The 21,274-nt window shown below is 44.1% G+C and overlaps 1 protein-coding gene across 6 annotated transcripts in view; it reads left to right on the forward strand.

The window, feature by feature from the left end:
* The first annotated feature begins 7,936 nt into the window (after positions 1–7,936).
* The window catches only part of FERMT2 (fermitin family member 2), a 93,406-nt gene continuing 80,068 nt past the window's right edge, over positions 7,937–21,274 (forward strand). For 5 of the 6 annotated variants that reach the window (XM_038756195.1, XM_038756197.1, XM_038756196.1 and 2 more), the window contains exon 1: positions 9,484–9,707. In XM_038756195.1, the coding sequence (XP_038612123.1) occupies positions 9,551–9,707 (157 nt within the window). In that variant the 5' untranslated portion in view covers positions 9,484–9,550. Of the gene's footprint in view, positions 8,013–9,483; positions 9,708–21,274 lie in introns of those variants that run through there. The other variant, XM_038756194.1, reaches the window with a different exon arrangement.

Raw genomic sequence — 21,274 nt, forward strand, 5'->3', positions numbered from 1 at the left:
TGAGGGAACTGAGGCCCAGAGAAGTGAAGTGACTTGCCCCAAGTCACACAGCTGACAGTTGGCAGAGCTGGGATTAGAACCCATGACCCATGACCTCCTTCCCCTCCCCACAGCACCTGTCTATATGTAGTGAGTGCCCGCTCCCTGAGCCACCAAGGGCAACTCCCCTTTTTTTGTTTTTATGGTATTTGTTATGCCCTTACTATGTGCCAGGCACTGTACTAAGCACTGGGGTAGGGACAAGCTCACCAGCCCGCACCCTCCGCTCCTCCGCCGCTGATCTCCTCCCCGTACCTCGTTCTCACTTGTCCCGCCGTCGACTCCCGGCCCACGTCCTCCCCCTGTCCTGGAATGCCCCCAATCCCTCTGCCCATCAGCCAAGCTCGCTCTCTTCCTCCCTTCAAAACCCTACTGAGCGCTCACCTCCTCCAGGAGGCCTTCCCACATTCAGCCCCCTTTTTCCTCTCCTCCTCCCCACCCCCCCGCCCCACCTCCTTCCCCTCCCCACAGCACCTGTATATATGTTTGTACCGATTTATTACTCCATTTTACTTGTACATATTTACTATTCTATTTATTCTCTTCATGATGCGCACCTAGCTTTATTTCTATTCATTCTGACGACTTGACACCTGTCCACGTTTTGTTTTGTTTGTTTGTTTATTTGTACATATCTATTCTATTTATTTTATTTTGTTAGTATGTCTGGTTTTGTTCTCTGTCTCCCCCTTTTAGACTGTGAGCCCACTGTTGGGTAGGGACTGTCTCTATATGTTGCCAATTTGTACTTCCCAAGTGCCTAGTACAGTGCTCTGCACATAGTAAGCGCTCAATAAATACGATTGATTGATTGATTGATTGTTGTCCGTCTCCCCTTTCTAGACTGTGAGCTTGTTGTTGGGTAGGGACCATCTCTATATATTGCCAACTTGTACTTCCCAAGCGCTTAGTACAGTGCTCTGCACACAGTAAGCGCTCAATAAAGACGATGGAATGAATGAATATATGTTGGTACGGATTTATTACTCTATTCTACTTGTACATCTTTATTCTCATCATTTTCTTTTGTGAATATGTTTTGTTTTGTTGTCTGTCTCCCCCTTCTAGACTGTGAGCCCACTGTTGGGTAGGGACCGTCTCTAGATGGTGCCAACTTGGACTTCCCAAGCGCTTAGTACAGTGCTCTGCACACAGTAAGCGCTCAATAAATACGATTGAATGAATGAATGAGTGAATGAATGCCGCCCACCCCCCTCCTCAGGCCCCGCCGCCGCTTAGAACCCGGATGTTGGACAAGCTTCCCTCCCTGCTCCTTCATTTCCATAAAAGGGCAGCCATCCCACACTTAACCCCCTCCTTCCTCTCCCCCTCCTCATCCCCCCCGCCATACCTCCTTTTCATTCATTCATTCACTCATTCATTCATTCAATCGTATTTATTGAGCGCTCACTGTGTGCAGAGCACTGGACCAAGGGCTTGGGAAGTCCAAGTTGGCAACATCTAAAGACAGGCCCTACCCACCAGTGGGCTCACAGTCTAGAAGGGGGAGGCAGAGAACAAAACATATTCACAAAAGAAAATAAATAGGCTATGTACAAGTAAAATCAATCAATCGTATTTATTGAGCGCTTACTGTGTGCAGAGCACTGTAGTAAGCGCTTGGGAAGTCCAAGTTGGCAACATAGAGAGACGGTCCCTACCCACCAGTGGGCTCACAGTCTAGAAGGGGGAGGCAGAGGACAAAACCAAACATATCAACAAAAGAAAATGAATAGACTATGTACAAGTAAAATCAATCAATCAATCAATCGTATTTATTGAGTGCTTACTGTGTGCAGAGCACTCTACTAAGCGCTTGGGAAGTACAAGTTGGCAACATCTAGAGACGGTCCCTACCCAACAGTGGGCTCACAGTCTAGAAGGGGGAGGCAGAGAACAAAACCAAACATATTCACAAAAGAAAATAGACTATGTACAAGTAAAATCAGTCAATCGTATTTATTGGGAGCTCACTGTGTGCAGAGCACTCTACTAAGCGCTTGGGAAGTACAAGTTGGCAACATAGAGAGACAGTCCCTACCCAACAGTGGGCTCACAGTCTAGAAGGGGGAGGCAGAGAACAAAACCAAACATATTAAAAAAAGAAAATAAATAGACTATGCACAAGTAAAATTAATCAATCAGTCAATCGTATTTATTGAGTGCTTACTGTGTGCAGAGCACTGTACTAAGCTCTTGGGAAGTACAAGTTGGCAACATCTAGAGACGGTCCCTACCCACCAGTGGGCTCACAGTCTAGAAGGGGGAGGCAGAGAACAAAAAAACCATATTAACAAAAGAAAATAGACTACGTACAAGTAAAATCAATCAATCAATCGTATTTATTGAGCACTTACTGTGTGCAGAGCACTGTACTAAGCGCTTGGGAAGTACAAGTTGGCAACATATAGAGACGGTCCCTACCCAACAGTGGGCTCACAGTCTAGAAGGGGGAGACAGAGAACAAAACCAAACATACTAACAAAAGAAAATAAATAGTAGTAATAGTAATGATGTCATTTGTTAAGCGCTTACTATGGGCAGAGCACTGTTCTAAGCACTGGGGGGATACGAGGTGATCAAGTTGCCCCAGGTGGGGCTCACAATCAATCCCCATTTTACAGATGAGGTAACTGAGGCTCAGAGAAGTTAAGGGACTTGCCCAAGATCACACAGCCGTCATGCGGTGGAGTGGGGATTCGAACCCATGACCTCTGACTCCAAAGCCCGGGCTCTTTTCACTGAGCCACGCTGCTTCTCATGAAGCAGAAAGAGAATAGATATGTACAAGTAAAATAAATCAATCAATCGAGTAATAAATATGTACAAACATATATACAGGTGCTGTGGGGAAGGGCAGGAGGTAAGATGGGGGGATGGAGAGGGGGGCGAGGGGGAGAGGAAGGAAGGGGCTCAGTGTGGGAAGGCCTCCTGGAGGAGGTGAGCTCTCAGCAGGGCCTTGAAGGGAGGAAGAGAGCAAGCTTGGCAGATGTACAGCACATGTATATATGTTTGTACGGATTTATCACTCTATTTTATTTGTACATAAGCAGTGTGGCTCAGTGGAAAGAGCCCGGGCTTTGGAGTCAGAGGTCAGGGGTTCAAATCCCGGCTCTGCCAAATGTCAGCTGTGTGACTTTGGGCAAGTCACTTAACTTCTCTGTGCCTCAGTTCCCTCATCTGTAAAATGGGGATTAAGACTGTGAGCCCCACATGGGACAACCTTATCACCTTGTATCCCCCCAGCGCTTAGAACAGGGTTTTGTACATAGTAAGCGCTTAACAAATACCATCATCATCATCATTTATTATTTGTTAATATGTTCTGCTTTGTTGTCTGTCTCCCCCTTCTAGACTTAAGCGCTTAGTACAGTGCTTTGCACACAGTAAGCGCTCAATAAATACGATTGAATGAATGTGAGCCTGCCGTTGGGTAGGGACCGCCTCTATCTGTTGCCAACTTGGACTTCCCAAGTGCTTAGTCCAGTGCCCTGCACACAGTAAGTGCCCAATAAATACGATTGAATGAATATGTTTTGTCTTGTCTGTCTCCCCCTTCTAGGCCGTGAGCCCGCCGTTGGGTAAGGACCGTCTCTATCTGTTGCCAACTTGGACTTCCCAAGCGCTTAGTACAGTGCTCTGCCCACAGTAAGCGCTCAATAAATACAATTGAATGAATATGTTTTGTCTTGTCTGTCTCCCCCTTCTAGAATGTGAGCCCACCGTTGGGTAGGGACCGTCTCTATCTGTTGCCAACTTGGACTCCCCAAGCGCTTAGTCCAGTGCCCTGCACACAGTAAGCGCTCAATAAATACGATTGATTGAATGAATGAGTGAATAAATATGAGGTCAGGATGGTCAGATCCAGACCTCTATATATGTATATATGTTTGTACATATTTATTACTCTATTTTACTTGTACATATTTATTCTACTTATTTTGTTAATATGTTTTGTTGTCTGTCTCCCCCTTCTAGACTGTGAGCCCGCTGTTGGGTAGGGACCGTCCCTATATGTTGCCAACTTGGACTTCCCAAGCGCTTAGTCCAGTGCTCTGCACATAGTAAGCGCTCAATAAATACGATTGATTGAATGAATCAATCAAGAGAAGCAGCGTGGCTCAGTGGAAAAAGCACGGGCTTTGGAGTTAGAGGTCATGGGTTCAAATCCCGGCTCCACCACTTGTCAGCTGTGTGACTTAGGGCAAGTCACTTAACTTCTCTGGGCCTCAGTTCTCTCATCTGTAAAATGGGAATGAAGACTGTGAGCCCCACGTGGGACAACCTGATCATCTTGTAAATTCCCCAGCGCTTAGAACAGTGCTCTGCACATAGTAAGCGCTTAATAAATGCCATCATTATTATTATGAATGAACGAATCCTCGGGGCTGGGATGGCCGCCATCGCGCCCCTTTCCCCACCTCTCCCCTCTGCCTCGCTCGCACATGTGCACATGCCCTTCCTTGCTCCCCTCAGCCTCCCCTGGCACGTGCCGGGGGCCTAGGAGTGCCCTCCCTCCTCAAGTAATAATAATAATAATAATAATAATAATAATAATAATAATAATAATAATAATAATAATTTTGGTATTTGTTATGCGCTTACCATGTGCAAAGCACTGTTGAATGAATGAATGAATGAATGAATGTTCCAAGCGCTGGGGAGGATACAAGGTTGTCCCATGTGGGGCTCACAATATTAATCCCCATTTTAATAATAATAATAATAATAATGATGGCATTTATTAAGCGCTTACTATGTGCAAAGCGCTGTTCTAAGCGCCGGGGGGATACAAGGCGATCAGGTTGTCCCACGTGGGGCTCACAGTCTTAACCCCCATTTTACAGATGAGGGAACTGAGGCCCAGTGATGTGATTTGCCCAAAGTCACACAGCTGACAATGGGTGGAGCTGGGATTTGAACCCATGACCTCTGACTCCAAAGCCTGCGCTCTTTCCCCTGAGCCACGATAATAATACTAATGATTTTGGTATTTAAGTGCTTACCATGTGCAAAGCACTGTTCTAAGCGCTGGGGAGGATACAAGTTGATCAGGTTGTCCAATGTGGGGCTCACAATATTAATTCCCATTTTAATAATAATAATAATGGCATTTACTAAGCGCTTACTATGTGCACTGTTCTAAGCGCTGGGGGGATACAAGGTGATCTGGTTGTCCCACGTGGGGCTCACAATCTTAATTCCCATTTTGCAGATGAGGGAACTGAGGCACAAAGTTAAGTGACTCGTCCAAAGTCACACAGCTGACAATGGGCAGAGCCGGGATTTGAACCCATGACCTCTGACTCCAAAGCCCGGGCTCTTTCCACTGAGCCATAATAATAATAATGATGATTTTGGTATTTGTTAAGTGCTTACTATGTAATTGATTGATTGACTGTGAGACCGTTATTGGGTAGGGACCGTCTCTCTCTGTTGCCGACTTTCATTCATTCATTCAATCATATTTATTGAGCGCTTACCATGTGCAGAGCACTGTACTAAGCGCTTGGGAAGTATACGTTGGCAACATATAGAGACGGTCCCTACTCAACAGCGGGCTCACAGTCTAGAAGGGGGAGACTTGGACTTCCCAAGCGCTTAGTCCAGTGCTTCGCACACAGTCAGCGCTCAATAAATCCCATTGATTGATTGATTGATTGACTGTGAGCCCGTTGATGGGTAGGGACCGTCTCTCTCTTTGCCCACTTGGACTTCCCAAGCGCTTAGTCCAGTGCTCTGCACACAGTCAGCGCTCAATAAATAGTCCAGTACTCTGCACAGCAAACAGTAAGTGCTCAACAAATACCATTGATTGATTGATTGATTGACTGTGAGCCTGTTGATGGGGAGGGACCGTCTCTGTTGAATGAATGAATGAACGAATAAATATGATCGAATGAGTGAATGAATGAATGAATTCAATCGTATTTATTGAGTGCTTATTGTGTGCAGAGCACTGTACTAAGCGCTTGGGAAGTACAAGTTGGCAACATATAGAGACGGTCCCTACCCAACAGCGGGCTCACAGTCTAGAGGGGAGAGACAGACAACAAAACAAAACATATCAGCAAAACAAAATAAATAGAATAAATATGTACAAATAAAATAGAGAAATAAATACGTACAAACATATATCCATATGTATATATGTTTTGTTTTTATTAACAAAACAAAATGAATAGAATAAATATGTACAAATAAAATAGATTAATAAATAGGCACAAACATATACCCATGTATATGGATATATGCTTTGTTTTTATTAACAAAACAAAATAAATAGAATAAATATGTACAAATAAAATAGAGTAATAAATATGTACAAGCATATGTCCATGTTTATGGATATATGTTTTGTTTTTATTAGCAAAACTAAATGAATAGAATAAATATGTACAAATAAAATAAATGGAGTAATAAATACGTACAAACATGTCCATGTATATGGATATATGTAAATGGAGTAATAAATACGTACAAACATATGTCCATGTATATGGATATATGTTTTGTTTTTATTAACAAAACAAAATAAATAGAATAAATATGTACAAATAAAATTAATAGAGTAATAAATACGTACAAACATATATCCATACATACGGATATATGCTTTGTTTTATTAACAAAACAAAATAAATAGAATAAATATGTACAAATAAAATAAATGAATAGAGTAATAAATACACGCAAACATATGTCCATGTATATGGATATATGTTTTGTTCTTATTAACAAAACAAAATAAATAGAATAAATATGTACAAGTAAAATAAATGGAGTAATAAATACGTACAAACATATGTCCATGTATATGGATATATGTAAATGGTGTAATAAATACGTACAAACATATGTCCATGTATATGGATATATGTTTTGTTCTTATTAACAAAACAAAATAAATAGAATAAATATGTACAAATAAAATTAATGGAGTAATAAATACGTACAAACATATACATATGGATATATGTTTTGTTTTTATTAACAAAACAAAATAAATAGAATAAATATGTACAAATAAAATAAATGAATAGAGTAATAAATACGCGCAAATGTATGTCCATGTATATGGATATATGTTTTGTTCTTACTAACAAAACAAAATAAATAGAATAAATATGTTCAAGTAAAATAAATGGAGTACAATAAATAAATACGTACAAGCATATGTCCATGTATATGTAGATATGTTTTGTTTTTATTAACAAAACAAAATAAATGGAATAAATATGTACAAATAAAATAGAATAATAAATACACACAACAAATAAAATAGAGTAATAAATACGTATTTATTTATTTTTTATATTAACAAAATATCTTATTTTGTATTTTTTATTAACAGAACAAAATAAATAGAATAAATATGTACAAATGAAATAGAGTAATAAATACGTACAAACATACAACCATATATATGGATATGGATATATGGATAGGGCTATGTTTTGTTTTTTTGTCTGTCTCCCCCTTCTCGGCTGTGATCCCACTGTTGGGCAGGGACCCAACATGTTGCCAACTTGTACTTCCCAAGCGCTTAGTACGGTGCTCTGCACCCAGTAGGCGCTCAATAAGTACGATTGAATGAATGAATGAATGAATGAATGACAGAAGGAGGCTCCGTCGGTCCGCCTGGAGCCGAAGGGGTGGAGGAGGCGCGGGCCCGTGACCGCTAGGGGGCGTGGCAACGGGGGGCGTGGCCACCAGGGGGCGTCACCGGGGGCACGAGGCAGGAGCCTCGAGCGGGAGGAGGCGCGCGCATGCGCGAGCGGTGGCCGGGGTGGGTGGGGGGAGCGGAGGGAGCCAGGGCCAGGCCATTCGCCGGCACCGCCTGGGAGGGAGCGCTGCTCCTCCTTCTTCTCCTCCTCCTCCTCCTCCTCCTCCTTTTCTTCTTCTTCTTCTTCATCATCTCCTCCTCCTCCTCCTCCTCCTCCTCCGCTCCAGCTGCGCGGCCCCGAGCCCAGGTGAGGGGGGTCCCCTCCGGGCCCCCAGAGACGGGGGCGGCCGGGGAGAAGGCGGACAAACGGGCCGGTCCCCTCCCTTTTCCCTCCCTTTCCCTTCCCTTTTCCCTCCCTTTCCCTTCCCTCCCCTTCCCTCCCCTCCCCTCCCCCCCCGGCAGTCATTCCTGTGATTTCCCAGCGGCCGGCTCGGTGGGATTCGCCTTCCTCCCGGGAGCGCCGAGAATCGCTGACGAGGACCGTTTCCTCTCCTCCTCCTCCCCCTCCGTCTCTGTCTGTCCGACCGACCGACCGACTCCCTCTGTCTCCCTCCTTCTCTTTCTCTCCCCACTCTCCCGCCCTCTCCCTCTTTCTCCCGGTGTCTCTCCCTTTCCCTGCCTCTCTCCTCTCCCTGTTTGTCTCTCTCCCTCGCTTTCTCCCACTCTCTTCTTCCCTCTGTCCCTCCCTTTCCCTCTCCTCTCCCTCCTCTTTCTCCCCATCTCTCCTTTCCTCCCTCTCTCTCCCTCCCTCACTCCGTCTCTCCTTCTCTTTCCCTTTTTCTCTCTTCTCTCCCTGTCTCCGTCCTCTGCCCTCTTTCACCAACCTTTCTCTTCTTTCCCTCTCCCTGTCTCCCTCCTCACTCCCCTCTCCTTTCCTTCTCTCTTCTTTCACCAACCTCTCTCCTCTTTCCCGCTCCTCTCCCTGTCTCACTCCTCTCCCTGTGTCACTCTTCTCTCCCTGTCTCCCTTCCCTGTCTCCCTTCCCTCACTGTCTCCCTCCTCTCCTCTTTCACCAACCTCTCTCCTCTTTCCCTCTCCCTGTCTCCCTCTTCTCTCTCCCTGTCTCCCTCCTCTCCTCTTTCCCTCTCCCTGTCTCCCTCCTTTCTCTCCCTCCGTCTCTCCTCTTTCTCTCTCTCCTCTTTCACCAACCTCTCTTCTTTCCCTCTCCGTCTCCCTCCTCTCCCTCCTCTCCTCTATTCCCTCTCTCCTCTTTCTCCTCTCTCTGTCTCTCTTCTCTCCCTGTCTCTCTTCTCTCCCTGTCTCTCTCCTCTCCCTGTCTCTCTCCTCTCCCTGTCTCTCTTCTCACTGTCTCCCTCCTCTCACTGTCTCCCTCCTCTCCTCTTTCACCAACCTATCTCCTCTTTCCCTCTCCCTGTCTCCCTCCTCTCCTCTTTCCCTCTCCCTTTCTCCCTCCTTTTCTCCCTCCCAATCTCCTCTTTCCCTCTCTCCTCTTTCACCAACCTCTCTCCTCTTTCCCTCTCCCTCCTCTGCCTGTCTCCCTTCTCTCCCTGTCTCCCTCCTCTGCCTGTCTCCCTGCTCTCCCTGTCTTTCTCCTCTCCCTGTCTCTCTCTCTCTCTCCTCTCCCTGTCTCTCTTCTTCCCCGTCTCTCTCCTCTCCCTGTCTCTCTCCTCTCCCTGTCTCTCTCTTCTCTCCCTGTCCTTCTCTTTCCCTCTCCCGTCTTTCACCAGCCTCTCTGCCCTCCCCCCCCCACCTCTCTCTTTCCTTCCCTCTCTCCCCCATTCCCTCCCTCTCCCCCATTCCCTCCCTCCCTCTCCGACAGGCGCTATGGCCCTGGACGGGATAAGGATGCCAGATGGCTGCTACGCGGACGGGACGTGGGAACTGAGCGTCCACGTGACGGACCTCAACCGAGACGTGACGCTGCGAGTGACGGGGGAGGTCCACATCGGAGGGGTCATGCTCAAGTTGGTGGAGAAGCTCGGTGAGTGGCATCCTGGCGGGGCCTCCTCCCCCCAACTCCCACCCCACCCCGGCCAACCAGAGGCCGTGTGGCCCACTGGATACCGCCCTGCTTCGTCTCCTGGGGGACCTAGGCTGTAAGCTCGTGGTGGGCAGGGAACAGTGCCTGTCCAGTGTTATGCCACACCGCCCCAAACCCTTAGTACAGCGCCTTGCCCACAGTAAGCGCTCAGTAAACACGATTGACCTCCGGCCTCTGTCCCTCATCTGGAAAATGGGGATTAAGATTGCGAGCCCCCCTTTTAGACTGTGAGCCCCCCGTTGGGTAGGGACTGTCTCTATATGTTGCCAACCTGGACTTCCCAAGCGCTTAGTACAGTGCTCTGCACACAGGAAGCGCTCAATAAATACGATTGATGATGATGATGTGGGAAACCCGATTAGTTTATAACCGCCCCAGTGCTTAGTACAGTGCCTTATGTTGCCAACTTGTACTTCCCAAGCGCTTAGTACAGTGCTCTGCACGCAGTAAGCGCTCAATAAATACGATTGATTGATTGATTGCACACAGTAAGCGCTCAGGAAACACGATTGACCTCCGGCCTCTGTCCCCTCATCTGGAAAATGGGGATTAAGATTGCGAGCCCCATGTGGGAAACCCGATTAGTTTATATAACCGCCCCAATGCTTAGTACAGTGCCTTGCACACAGTAAGCGCTCAGGAAACACGATTGACCTCCGGCCTCTGTCCCCTCATCTGGAAAATGGGGATTAAGATTGCGAGCCCCATGTGGGAAACCCGATTAGTTTATATAACCGCCCCAATGCTTAGTACAGTGCCTTGCACACAGTAACCGCTCAGGAAACACGATTGACCTCCGGCCTCTGTCCCCTCATCTGGAAAATGGGGATTAAGATTGCGAGCCCCATGTGGGAAACCCGATTAGTTTATATCCGCCCTAATGCTTAGTACAGTGCCTTGCACACAGTAAGCGCTCAGCAAACACGATTGACCTCCGACCTCTGTCCCCTCATCTGGAAAATGGGGATTAAGATTGCGAGCCCCGTGTGGGAAACCGGATTAGTTTATATCCGCCCCAATGCTTAGTACAGTGCCTTGCACACAGTAAGCGCTCAGTAAACACGATTGACCTCTGGCCTCTATCCCTCATCTGGAAAATGGGGATTAAGATTGTGAGCCCCATGTGGGAAGCCCAATTAGCGTGTATCTGCCCCAGTGCTTAGTACAGTCCCTGGAATGTAGTAAGCGCCCAACTGATACCAGAAGGAGAGGGAGTGTATGTTGGGGGAACTCCTCGATCACGGTGACACAGCCTGAATGGACAGTAGGGAAAGTCCAGGCCCTCAGGTTGGGAATATGTCTCAAATACTCCAACCTCATAAAGCACCCATAAAGTTAACAAACTGTGCCTTTTCTCTCACCACCCGCAATGCTTTTCCCAGAAATAAATTGCCTTTTCACATGTAGTTTGGTCCTGCCCCTCTCCAAAACCTGACTGATGAATTGCTGATTTGGGAGCTGCACATTGGCACCAACCTCGCCTTGTCTTTGCTGTGGTCAACTCCCTCACTAGACTGTAAGATCACTGTGGGCAGGGAATGTGTCTGTTAAACTCTGTTGTACTCTTCCAAGTGCTTAGTACAGTCTCCCTCACATAGTAAGCGTTCAGTAAATACCATTGATTGATTGAGAGCTCAGAATGACAGATTTATCATTGTAACATCACTGTGGGCAGGGAATGTGTCTGTTAAACTCTGCTGTACTCTTCCAAGTGCTTAGTACAGTCTCCCTCACATAGTAAGCGTTCAGTAAATACCATTGATTGAGAGCTCAGAATGACAGATTTATCATTGTAATGTCACTGTGGGCAGGGAATGTGTCTGTTAAACTCGTACTCTTCCAAGTGCTTAGTACAGTCTCCCTCACATAGTAAGCGTTCAGTAAATACCATTGATTGATTGTTTGAGAGCTCAGAATATGAGAGATTTATCATTGTAATGTCCAAAAGGGTGAAGAAGTTCCTATTTTGCTCACCGGAATGTCGACTTATTTTGCTTTTTTAAAAGCAAGTAAGAATTGACCGGTACTTGTGTGCAATTTCCAGTTGTGAAACGCAGTGCATTTAACTACTGTGGGGTGGCAGTACATAGTAAGCACTTAATAAACGCCACTGACTGATGGATGGGACATTGTAATGGTATTTATTGAGCACGTACTGTATACAGAACACGATACCCTTGGTAACTAAACTACCGTATTACAGCCGAGTAGACACGTTCCCCGCCCACCATGAGCTTACAGTCTACTGTAGTTTACGCAGGGGAATGTGTCTATTATATTGTCATATTGTACTCTCCCAAGCGCTTAGAACAGTGCTCTAGCACACAGTAAGCGCTCAATAAATACAATTGACTGGCGAGAGGAGTTTTAATACAACTCTCCCTTTGAGGAGGGGTGGGGCAGCCTGAGAAATGTAGTGAAGTCTGGAAATCGACTACTCTACCCTTGAACGTGGCTTCGGACTAATAGGAAGCTCAATTTAAAACAACTAAAATAGATGGCTTAAAGCAGTATTACATTTAAAATGTTGACGTAGTTAAAGGTGTGGATTGTAGGTTTTTTTTCTTCTTTTTGGTTCCACTACAAGGTAAAGGGCACTTCCAGTGTACAATAAATGTTTGCCAGTCTGTTTAGGATGCCTTAAGTATTTGAAGCATCAAGAATCATTTTTGTGTGTGTGTGAGTTGTGTGTCTTAGTGCCAACGTTGAGTTTCTGGCATAACACTTCCAATGTACAAGAAATGTTTTCCAGTTTGACAGTCTGTTTAGGATGCCTTAAGTATCTGAAGCATCAAGAATCATGTGTGTGTGTGAGTTGTGTGTCAGTGCCAACGTTGAGTTTCTGGCATGTCAAATTACTTTTAAAAATGTGGAACATTGTCTCGCGTACATTTGAAGTAGACGTCTAAAAGATTGATGATTAGAAAGTTGATCTTAAGTAGGAGTCAGTTTATTCTAAAGCTGTAAATAGAGTAGCTTGAAATATGGTTTTACTCTACTATAGCAGTAAAAGTAGCTAGTTTATAAGCAGTTCTTCTGTCCACGTATTGCCTCCTAAAGGTATATTGGAAACCAATATTCTTTAAGTATTTACCAAGTTCTAAAACTAACTTGTTTCTTATACCAATGTACAGTTCTTTTATTTTGGTATTTGAAGATGAGGAAGGAAAGAGCAGGCTTAAGGTTCTCGGTACTTCAGAAGCAAATGAACATTTACATCAGGAATTCTTGCACTTCAGATGAGCTTTAGAGAATGATTTTCAAGAGGAGTTTTATGTGCAATAAAGTGAAGTAAAAGTGACTGATGCAATGACCTGTAGGATTCTAGATAAGTTAATTAAGCCTGGAAAGGGCAAAACATAACCTTATGTAATGAGTAAATAATGCTTCCTATTATATGGTGCATTAATTAAACTTTCTTTGCTACATAAACCTAGAGAAGTTTGTGAGACCAATCTACAAACTAGGAAAACTGACCCTTTTTAAAAATTTAACCAGTGAGTTTAATCTTTTAACTGTAATTACTCTTTAGTTGGTCTCCCATCTAAAACTTGAACTTACAGTGAAATAGGTAAATAGCATTTATCATAGATAGGAAAAAAATAGCATTTCTAAGCTCTTGTCAGTTGTGTCATCTTTTGATTTAGGACATATTCCAACTTCTTTTAATTACTTGAAAGTGATTTAGAATATAGAGATGGATTTGCCAAAAAAACTGAAGGATTGTGAACCAGGAGATATGGTTCTCTTCTGAGTAGTCACTCTTAAGTCTGCTTTAAGTCCCCGTAGACTGTAAGTTCCTTGTGGGCAGGGAACATGTCTACCAACTCTACTGTAGTCTCCCAAGCGCTTAGTACAGTGCTCTGCACCTAGCGCTCAATAGATATGACTGATTACTTTGGTTGCTGTGTAGAATGGGGAAAATACCCATTCTCTCTTCAGATTTTTGTGCAGATCATCACCAACACAGTAGTAGAACTTTTTTTTTTAAATTCTGTAGTAAACAAGATATAATGATTTTGCTCTTAGAGGGGAAAGCAAAGTGCCTGTCGAGCTTTGCAACCACTTGTGGCAGTGAATCAGAAATGCCATTCTTTTCCCATCACGTGGAAAAGAAAGCAGAGACTACATTTATGCAGGGAAATGATAGGAGAAATTATAGTCCCACGTTTGGACTGTTACAGGGAAAGTAAAAATTACGATGACTGGAGCTTTAGTTTTGTTCAAGGAGCCTGAAAGTTTCACTTGAATCCTTACCTCCCTTGATAACCGTACACCTGAGATGCTCAATCCATCGATAGTGTTTGAGCACTTACTAGGTGCAATAAATTAATATATAAAGGGCAAGCGGCTAAGTGATTTATTGCATAACTGGAGTTTGCTCACTCGTCTGTCTTATCTGCTCCGCTAAATTGTAAGCTCCTCTGGGATTAGGGCGATAGCCTATACCCTCCGTACTGCACTCTCAGGTGCATGGCAAATGGCATATCCTATGTTTTAAAGTGATTCTAGTATAATCTTTAATTTTCTAGAGCTATGGCCTATTTTTAGGGCCACTAAAAAGGGGAATGTGTGTGTGAGCGAGCACCTGGAAATGAAGTAATGGAATATTAAGAGAACTAGCAGTATAGTCTTAGGATTTACATAACTTAAACAGTTCTATTCTTAAATGTATTTAAAGTGGTTTTGTTTAAGCACTTTTTAAAAAATATGCACCTTGTTTCAGAAGACTTCCAAGATATTATTAGTCACACTGGGGAATAGAATTGTGCATTTTCGTATGTCAGGAGCAGCTAGAAGCTCCCTAACACACCCCTGGTGCCTCCTTGACTAGGAAGATCTAGGGCACTCATATCATTCCTAAAGCTGTTACAGAAAAAGATGATAATAGTGTTATTTAGTAGGTGTTTTCTCTGCGCAAAGTACTATGCTAAGTGCTGGGATAGAATCAAGATAGTCGTCAGACACAGTCCTTGCTTCATGCTCATAATCTAAGGAATAAGAAAAGCAGCTATTTTACCCCCACTTGGTAAACATTTTGGGAAAGTGAGACCCAGAGAGGTTAAGTGATCTGCCCAAGATCACACAGCCAGACTTGTAGGAGAGCTATGACTACCAACCTGTGTTGCCTGACGTCTGGTCCCGTGATTAGCTTTCTTCTTTAATATTCCTGGCATTCTTCAGATGAAGTAAATAAAGCTTAATTTCTTTGGCGTTATGGTTCATAAAAATATTGAGTATTCCTGGTGCAGGCACAGAGGAATATTTATAAACAAGATAGAAGTGATTATTCACTAGAATGGAAGCACTTATTCTTACCCTTTTTGTACCTAAGCTGTATGTATAAAAGCAAAAAGGTCAACAAAATATTTTAGCTTTAGAAGTCAATTCATAGAGTTGAAAAGACCTTTGTTCTAGTTGGGGCCAAATATAGGTTTTGGGGTATGGAATTTTCAAAATTGGTAGTGTATTCGACCATATTTCATTAAAGCACATTTATTTCAGGCTGAGGGTAAAAGTAAAGCCTATGAATCAGTACCTTTAATAGTAAAAAGTTGTCAGAAGGCATACATTGGGAAAGCAAATCCTGTAGTGGTGTCGCATACGAGAAGTAAGACGTAGTGTCATATAAAGCCATTTTTTCCTACCTGGAGTAGCTCTTTTTGCTTACCTTTATCAGGTCATTCAGCATCCCTCTCAGGACCCAGCTCCATTTCTAAAACCAAGCGAAGGGATTGATCAAGTTTGCTCTCCATTTAATGTGTGTTTAAATTTGGTGTTTAGTATTTGCTCAATAAACACAACATTAATTTAAAAAAAAAAAAAAGTTTCTCCGAACTACAGGGAAAACTGCTTGAGGCCAGGGACCACTTCTCCATATTCTGTACTTCCTCTGTAAGCACTCAGAAGCTGTTAAACTCCTATATGCCTGTGCACACTTTTTATACACTGTGAGGACATATTCTCAGATGTGTAACTTATCTATATTTTGTTTGAAAATGAAGCTGTGTTTCAGGGAGAGCTATTAGTTCAGCAAATTAGGGAATTGATTATGCTGTTAGTTTCAAGGGGTTTTTCCTAATGAAACACTTGGAGAGTTATGAATAAACCACCAGGGAAGTGCGACATTGAGTGCAAGTCTAGACTGTAAGCGCGCTGTGGGCAGAGAATGTGACTGCTTGTTTTACTCTCCTAAGCGCTTAGTACAGTGCTCTGCACACAGTAAGTGCTCAATAAATACGATTGAATGAATAGTTGTAGGTAAAGTTCTCTTTTTCCCAAGCACTTGCAGAGTTTAGAGCCTTTTGTAAAGCCCCCTAAACTCAGCCTGGATTCAGAGAATAATAATAATAATAATAATTATGGCATTTATTAAGCACTTACTATGTGCAAAGCACTGTTCTAAGCGCTGGGGAGGTTACAAGGTGATCAGGTTGTCCCATGGGGGGCTCACAGTCCTAATCCCCATTTTACAGGTGAGGGAACTGAGGCCCAGAGAAGTGAAGTGGCTTGCCCAAAGTCACACAGCTGACAAATGGCAGAGCTGGGATTTGAACCCATGACCCCTGACTCCAAAGCCCGTGCTCTTTTCCATTGAGCCACGCGTGCAGATTCATTTGAGCGTTCTTTCCCAAGCTTTTACTTGTAGAGGTGAAGAAGAAGTTTGTTGCCATCTCAGAGTGGTGTGATGGGGTTGAGAGAGGTCGATTGTCCCCAGGCTCTGAGGAAATCCCCTGCCTGTCATGGCAGTTGTGCTTCCCTGAGAAGAGGGCTGGCCACTTTCCCCCCAGCTGGAAGCCTTGGCCCTCCTTTCTTCAAGAGCTGGGCCAAAAGGGTGCTCAAGATGAGTGGGGTCCTGCACTGAACGTCTGTGAGCATGTTGGAAGTTGAGGAATACTAGGGAACAAAGCTAAGCAGCTGCATAGGGAGTGGGTGAGAGAACATTGGTTGGATTAAGTTGAGGTCATGACAGTTGTTCAAATAGCATATACATGCTTCTCCCCCCCCTTCCCAGCTAGAGAAGACAATCTCCCTTGGATGGGGGAGGGAGGAGAGAAAGACAGATGTGCTGCCTCTCTCAAATGCCATTTCCTCATCTCCTTGCTGTTGTAGCACTGTTAATAATAATAATAATAATGGCACTTATTAAGCACTTACTATGTACAAAGCACCGTTCTAAGCACTGGGGAGGTTACAAGGTGATCAGGTTGTCCCACAGGGGGCTCACAGTCTTCATCCCCATTTTACAGATGAGGGAACTGAGGCACAGAGAAGTGAAGTGACTTGCCCAAAGTCACCCAGCTGTCAACTGGCGGAGCCAGGATTTGAACCTGTGACCTCTGACTCCAAAGCCCAGGCTCTTTTCCACTGAGCCACGGTGCTTCTCTAAATCAGTCAGTCAGTGGTAGAGCACTGTACTAAGTGCTTGGGAGGGTATAATACAGAAGAGTTGGTGAAGACGTTCCCTGCCCACAAGGAGTATTCATTCGAGTGGTGTGTTTCTTCCCCATGCTTCAGAGAGAAGAGTTTGTCCTTGTTTAAGACACCGATGATTAAGAGGGTAAAGGAATGTCCTATTGGCACAGGACATGTGGTTGACTTGTCTTTTCTTGAGCGTTGATGGTTAGCACCGTGACATCTGCCTCTCCGGCCCGTTCCTCCCCACGTCCAACGGCGTGCAGCGCGAGATGGCTGGTAGGGGGAAGGGGTGTAGTCTGGATATGGGCCGGATTATAGGCACAGTTCTCGTCAGTGAGGTTACATTCCACATAGGACCAGGCCAAAAAAGAACACAAGGCACCAGTGAATACTTGGGTGGGGTGCAGGCATCTGGTTTAATTTATGTTTTCTTCTCTTCTGGAGCCTCCCAGTGGTGAGTTTGTCCCAATATTGGGAGAAGTTTCAGTAGTTAAAAACACAAAGACTCGGAGAAAGAAGTATGGGCCGAGATGGTACACTTGGGCAGGGTAAGCTGGGGAAGTAGGAGGAATTGGGGAAAAAAACGTTACTTGTGCTAAAGATTGTAGAGGAGAGCCTTGAATGGGTGGAAGATGGAATGTAGAGAGGCTAGAGGCGTCCAGTAAAAGGATGAGGGAAAAGTAGTTGAGCGTATAATCCTGGCCCTCGTAATATTTAGCACCTGCTCTACAGTAAAGCACATCTTCCAAAATGGGTAGCAATAGTCCATAACTGGAGTTAGGAGCGAGGCCCATGTTTAGATGTGGAGCTATACTGAGGTGGCAACCCTCTCATCCCCTCCAGGGAATGGAAGTAGGTGATAATAATAATAATAATAATATTTTTAGACTGTGAGCCCACTATTGGGTAGGGACTGTCTCTATATGTTCCCAACTTGTACTTCCCAAGCGCTTAGTACAGTGCTCTGCACACAGTAAGCGCTTAATAAATACGATTGATGATAATAATAATAATGATATCTGTTAAGCGCTTACTGTGTGCCAAGTACTGTTCTAAGCGCTGGGATAGATACAAGGTAATCAGGTTGTCCCACGTGGGGCTCACAGTCTTGATCCCTGTTTTACAGATGAGGGAACTTAGGCACAGAGAAGTTAAGTGTCTTACCCAAAGTCACACAGCTGACAAGTGGCGGAGTTGGGGTTGGAACCCACGACCTCTGACTCCCAAGCCCTTGCTCTTTCCGCTAAGCCACGCTGATGGGAAAGCAGAGTCCCTGTGACAGGGAGGTACCCAGATCTGGAGTCTAGCTTGGGTGGTGCCACTCCCTTTTTGAAGCCCATCAGCTGAAAACATTTGCCCTGAGAGTTGGGCCATCAATCAGTGGTATTTATTGAGCATTTACTGTGTGCAGATCACTGTACTAAGCGCTTGGGAGAGTACAACACAGCAGAATTAGCAGACACGTGCCCTGCCCATTATGAACTTCTAGTCTAGAGGGGAAGACAGACGTTAATATGACTAAATAAGTAGTTTATAATATAGAATTTAAAAATAAGGACATAAGTGTTGTGGGGTTGGGATGGGGTGAATATCAAATGTCCAAAGGTTACAGATCCAAGGGCAAAGACGATGCAGAAGGGAGAGTGTCCTTCCTCTCCCCCTCGTCCCCCTCTCCATCCCCCCCATCTTACCTCCTTCCCTTCCCCACAGCACCTGTATATATGTATATATGTTTGTACATATTTATTACTCTATTTATTTTTTTATTTATTTTCCTTGTACATATCTATTCTATTTATTTTATTTTGTTAGTATGTTTGGTTTTGTTCTCTGTCTCCCCCTTTTAGACTGTGAGCCCACTGTTGGGTAGGGACCGTCTCTATATGTTGCCAATTTGTACTTCCCAAGCGCTTAGTACAGTGCTGTGCACACAGTAAGCGCTCAATAAATACGATTGATGATGAGGATGATGATGGGGTCTAGCAGGTTGTTAGAAGGGATGTTTGAGGATTTGGGAATGTCATAGGGTGGGCTCATCACAAAAACTCCATCCACCATGGTTCCTAACTGTACTCTTAGTCATGGGCACTTATGCACATATCTGTAGTTTATTCATTTATAGTAATGTCTGTGTTCCCCTCTAGACTGTAAGCTTGTTGTGGGCAGGGAATGTGTCTGTTACGTTGTTCTCTCCTACGCACTTTGGACAGTGCTCTGCGCACAGTAAGCACTGAGTAAATACAATTGACTGACAGAATATGGAGTATCTGTGAGTATTGGAATTTGAAATATCTAAAAACTTGGGCAGTTGTTTTTTTTCTAAAACCTTTATATGCAGGAGTAATAAAGGCTTGAATGCACACTTTTGCCCAGGTACTTAACTGAGTGGGAAGAAACGTTTGCCACGTTTGAGACATAGTAAGAACGCATTGGCCTGAATAACGTTATATCTCAATGGGCTAGAATTTGAAAGTTTCCTTCCTAAACAGGAAATGACATCCAAAGTTTGGCATGTTTTAAGGAGCACTATTTTCAGCAGTAGATAAGTTCTAACGCCTGACTTAGACAAGCAAACTGCAATTTTTTAGCCATGCAATATTTAGTGATTTACTTTCCAATATTTATGTAGTCTTTTCTCTTAGTGTTGGCCATTTTGAGACAAATGTGATCAATGTGGCCCTGCATTAAGGTAATTAATGCTCATGACTATTATTAATAGTATTTGCATTATGGTGGCATTATATTTGCTAGTAGAAACTACCTTTTCACGGCACGTGGGAAATGGGCCACACATTGCAAAAGCTGTCAAATGACAAAATCTTTGATATTTACACTGGGGTTGGGTTCCAGAACAAACAGTCTTTATAAAAATCTAAATTGTTTGTAAAACTTTTCCTTTAGCAATGGTGTCTGTCCTAATACTGCTTTTCATATGTAATTCTGTTATCATTGCTTGTGACTCACCCTTATGAAATTTTTGAAGATTTGGGGTTCTTTTTTACAAGAACAATATCAATTTTTTCTGTGGACGCCTACAGGATTATCAAGAATCTTTTTGACAATAAGCAGTGGTCCCTTGCGTCACAGAGAGGTTATATAAATGGGTATGATCCTGTTTATTGTGTGAAATGATCTTAATTCTATTTAAGGGGAGGTTGTTTTTTGTTTTTCTTTGTGGTATCTGTTAGGTGCTTACTATGTGCCGGGCATTGTACTAAGCTCTGGGGTAGATACGAGCTAATAAGGTTGGACACAGTCCCTGTCCCACATGGGGCTCACAGTCTTAATCCCCATTTTTTCAGACGAGGTAATGAGGCACTGAAAAGTGAAGTTATTTGTCCAAGTTCACACAGCAGATAAGTGGCGGAGTTGGGATTAGAACCCAGGTCCTCTGACTCTCAGGCCTTTCCACTAGGTCATGTAGCTTTGTGAGTTTAAATGAAGGCTTTGACCATTGAGGGCCAGAGGCAAGATTGGCAGGCAGCATGGTTCTGAGACTCCCTCACGGGTTTTCCTAATGGTCCTGGACTACCAAACCTATCCTGATAAAGTCTTGCCGGATCACACAAACTGGGAATGGACTAGAGCGGAACTAACATCTTAGAGTCCGCTGGGAACAAGGAGCCCAGCCCTGTGAATCCGGATACTGTTTGTACAACTACAGATGGATTGAGCTTATAGCAAACTGGCTGAGAAAGTCAGGCTCAGGATTGACCGGGAATTTGGAATAGCCCAGGCAGGAAACTCTTCTGGTAACCTGCCGACTCAGACCTCCTTTTCCCTTTTATTTGGAAAAATGAAGGTTGAAACGTTCAGTTATAATCTGGTGAAATAGACTAATCCGACCCACGGTTGGCGGGGAGGGGGGAACTCCGTACTTTTTTTTTTCTGTCGGAAAATTCTGTTGAAGTAGTTATCTAGATGGGAGATACGTTTAGGGGTACCCATCCTTCCGACCTCTTTTCCAATAGACCTCGTCTCCTTTGAGGCAAGCAGTGATGTCAGTGACTGTAAACTCCTTGAGGACAGGAAATGTGTCTACCGACTCTTTTATACTCTCCCAAGCACTTATTACAGTGCCCTGCACA

This window comes from Tachyglossus aculeatus, chromosome 14 (assembly GCF_015852505.1).
Source record: "Tachyglossus aculeatus isolate mTacAcu1 chromosome 14, mTacAcu1.pri, whole genome shotgun sequence".
NCBI classification, from domain to species: domain Eukaryota; kingdom Metazoa; phylum Chordata; class Mammalia; order Monotremata; family Tachyglossidae; genus Tachyglossus; species Tachyglossus aculeatus.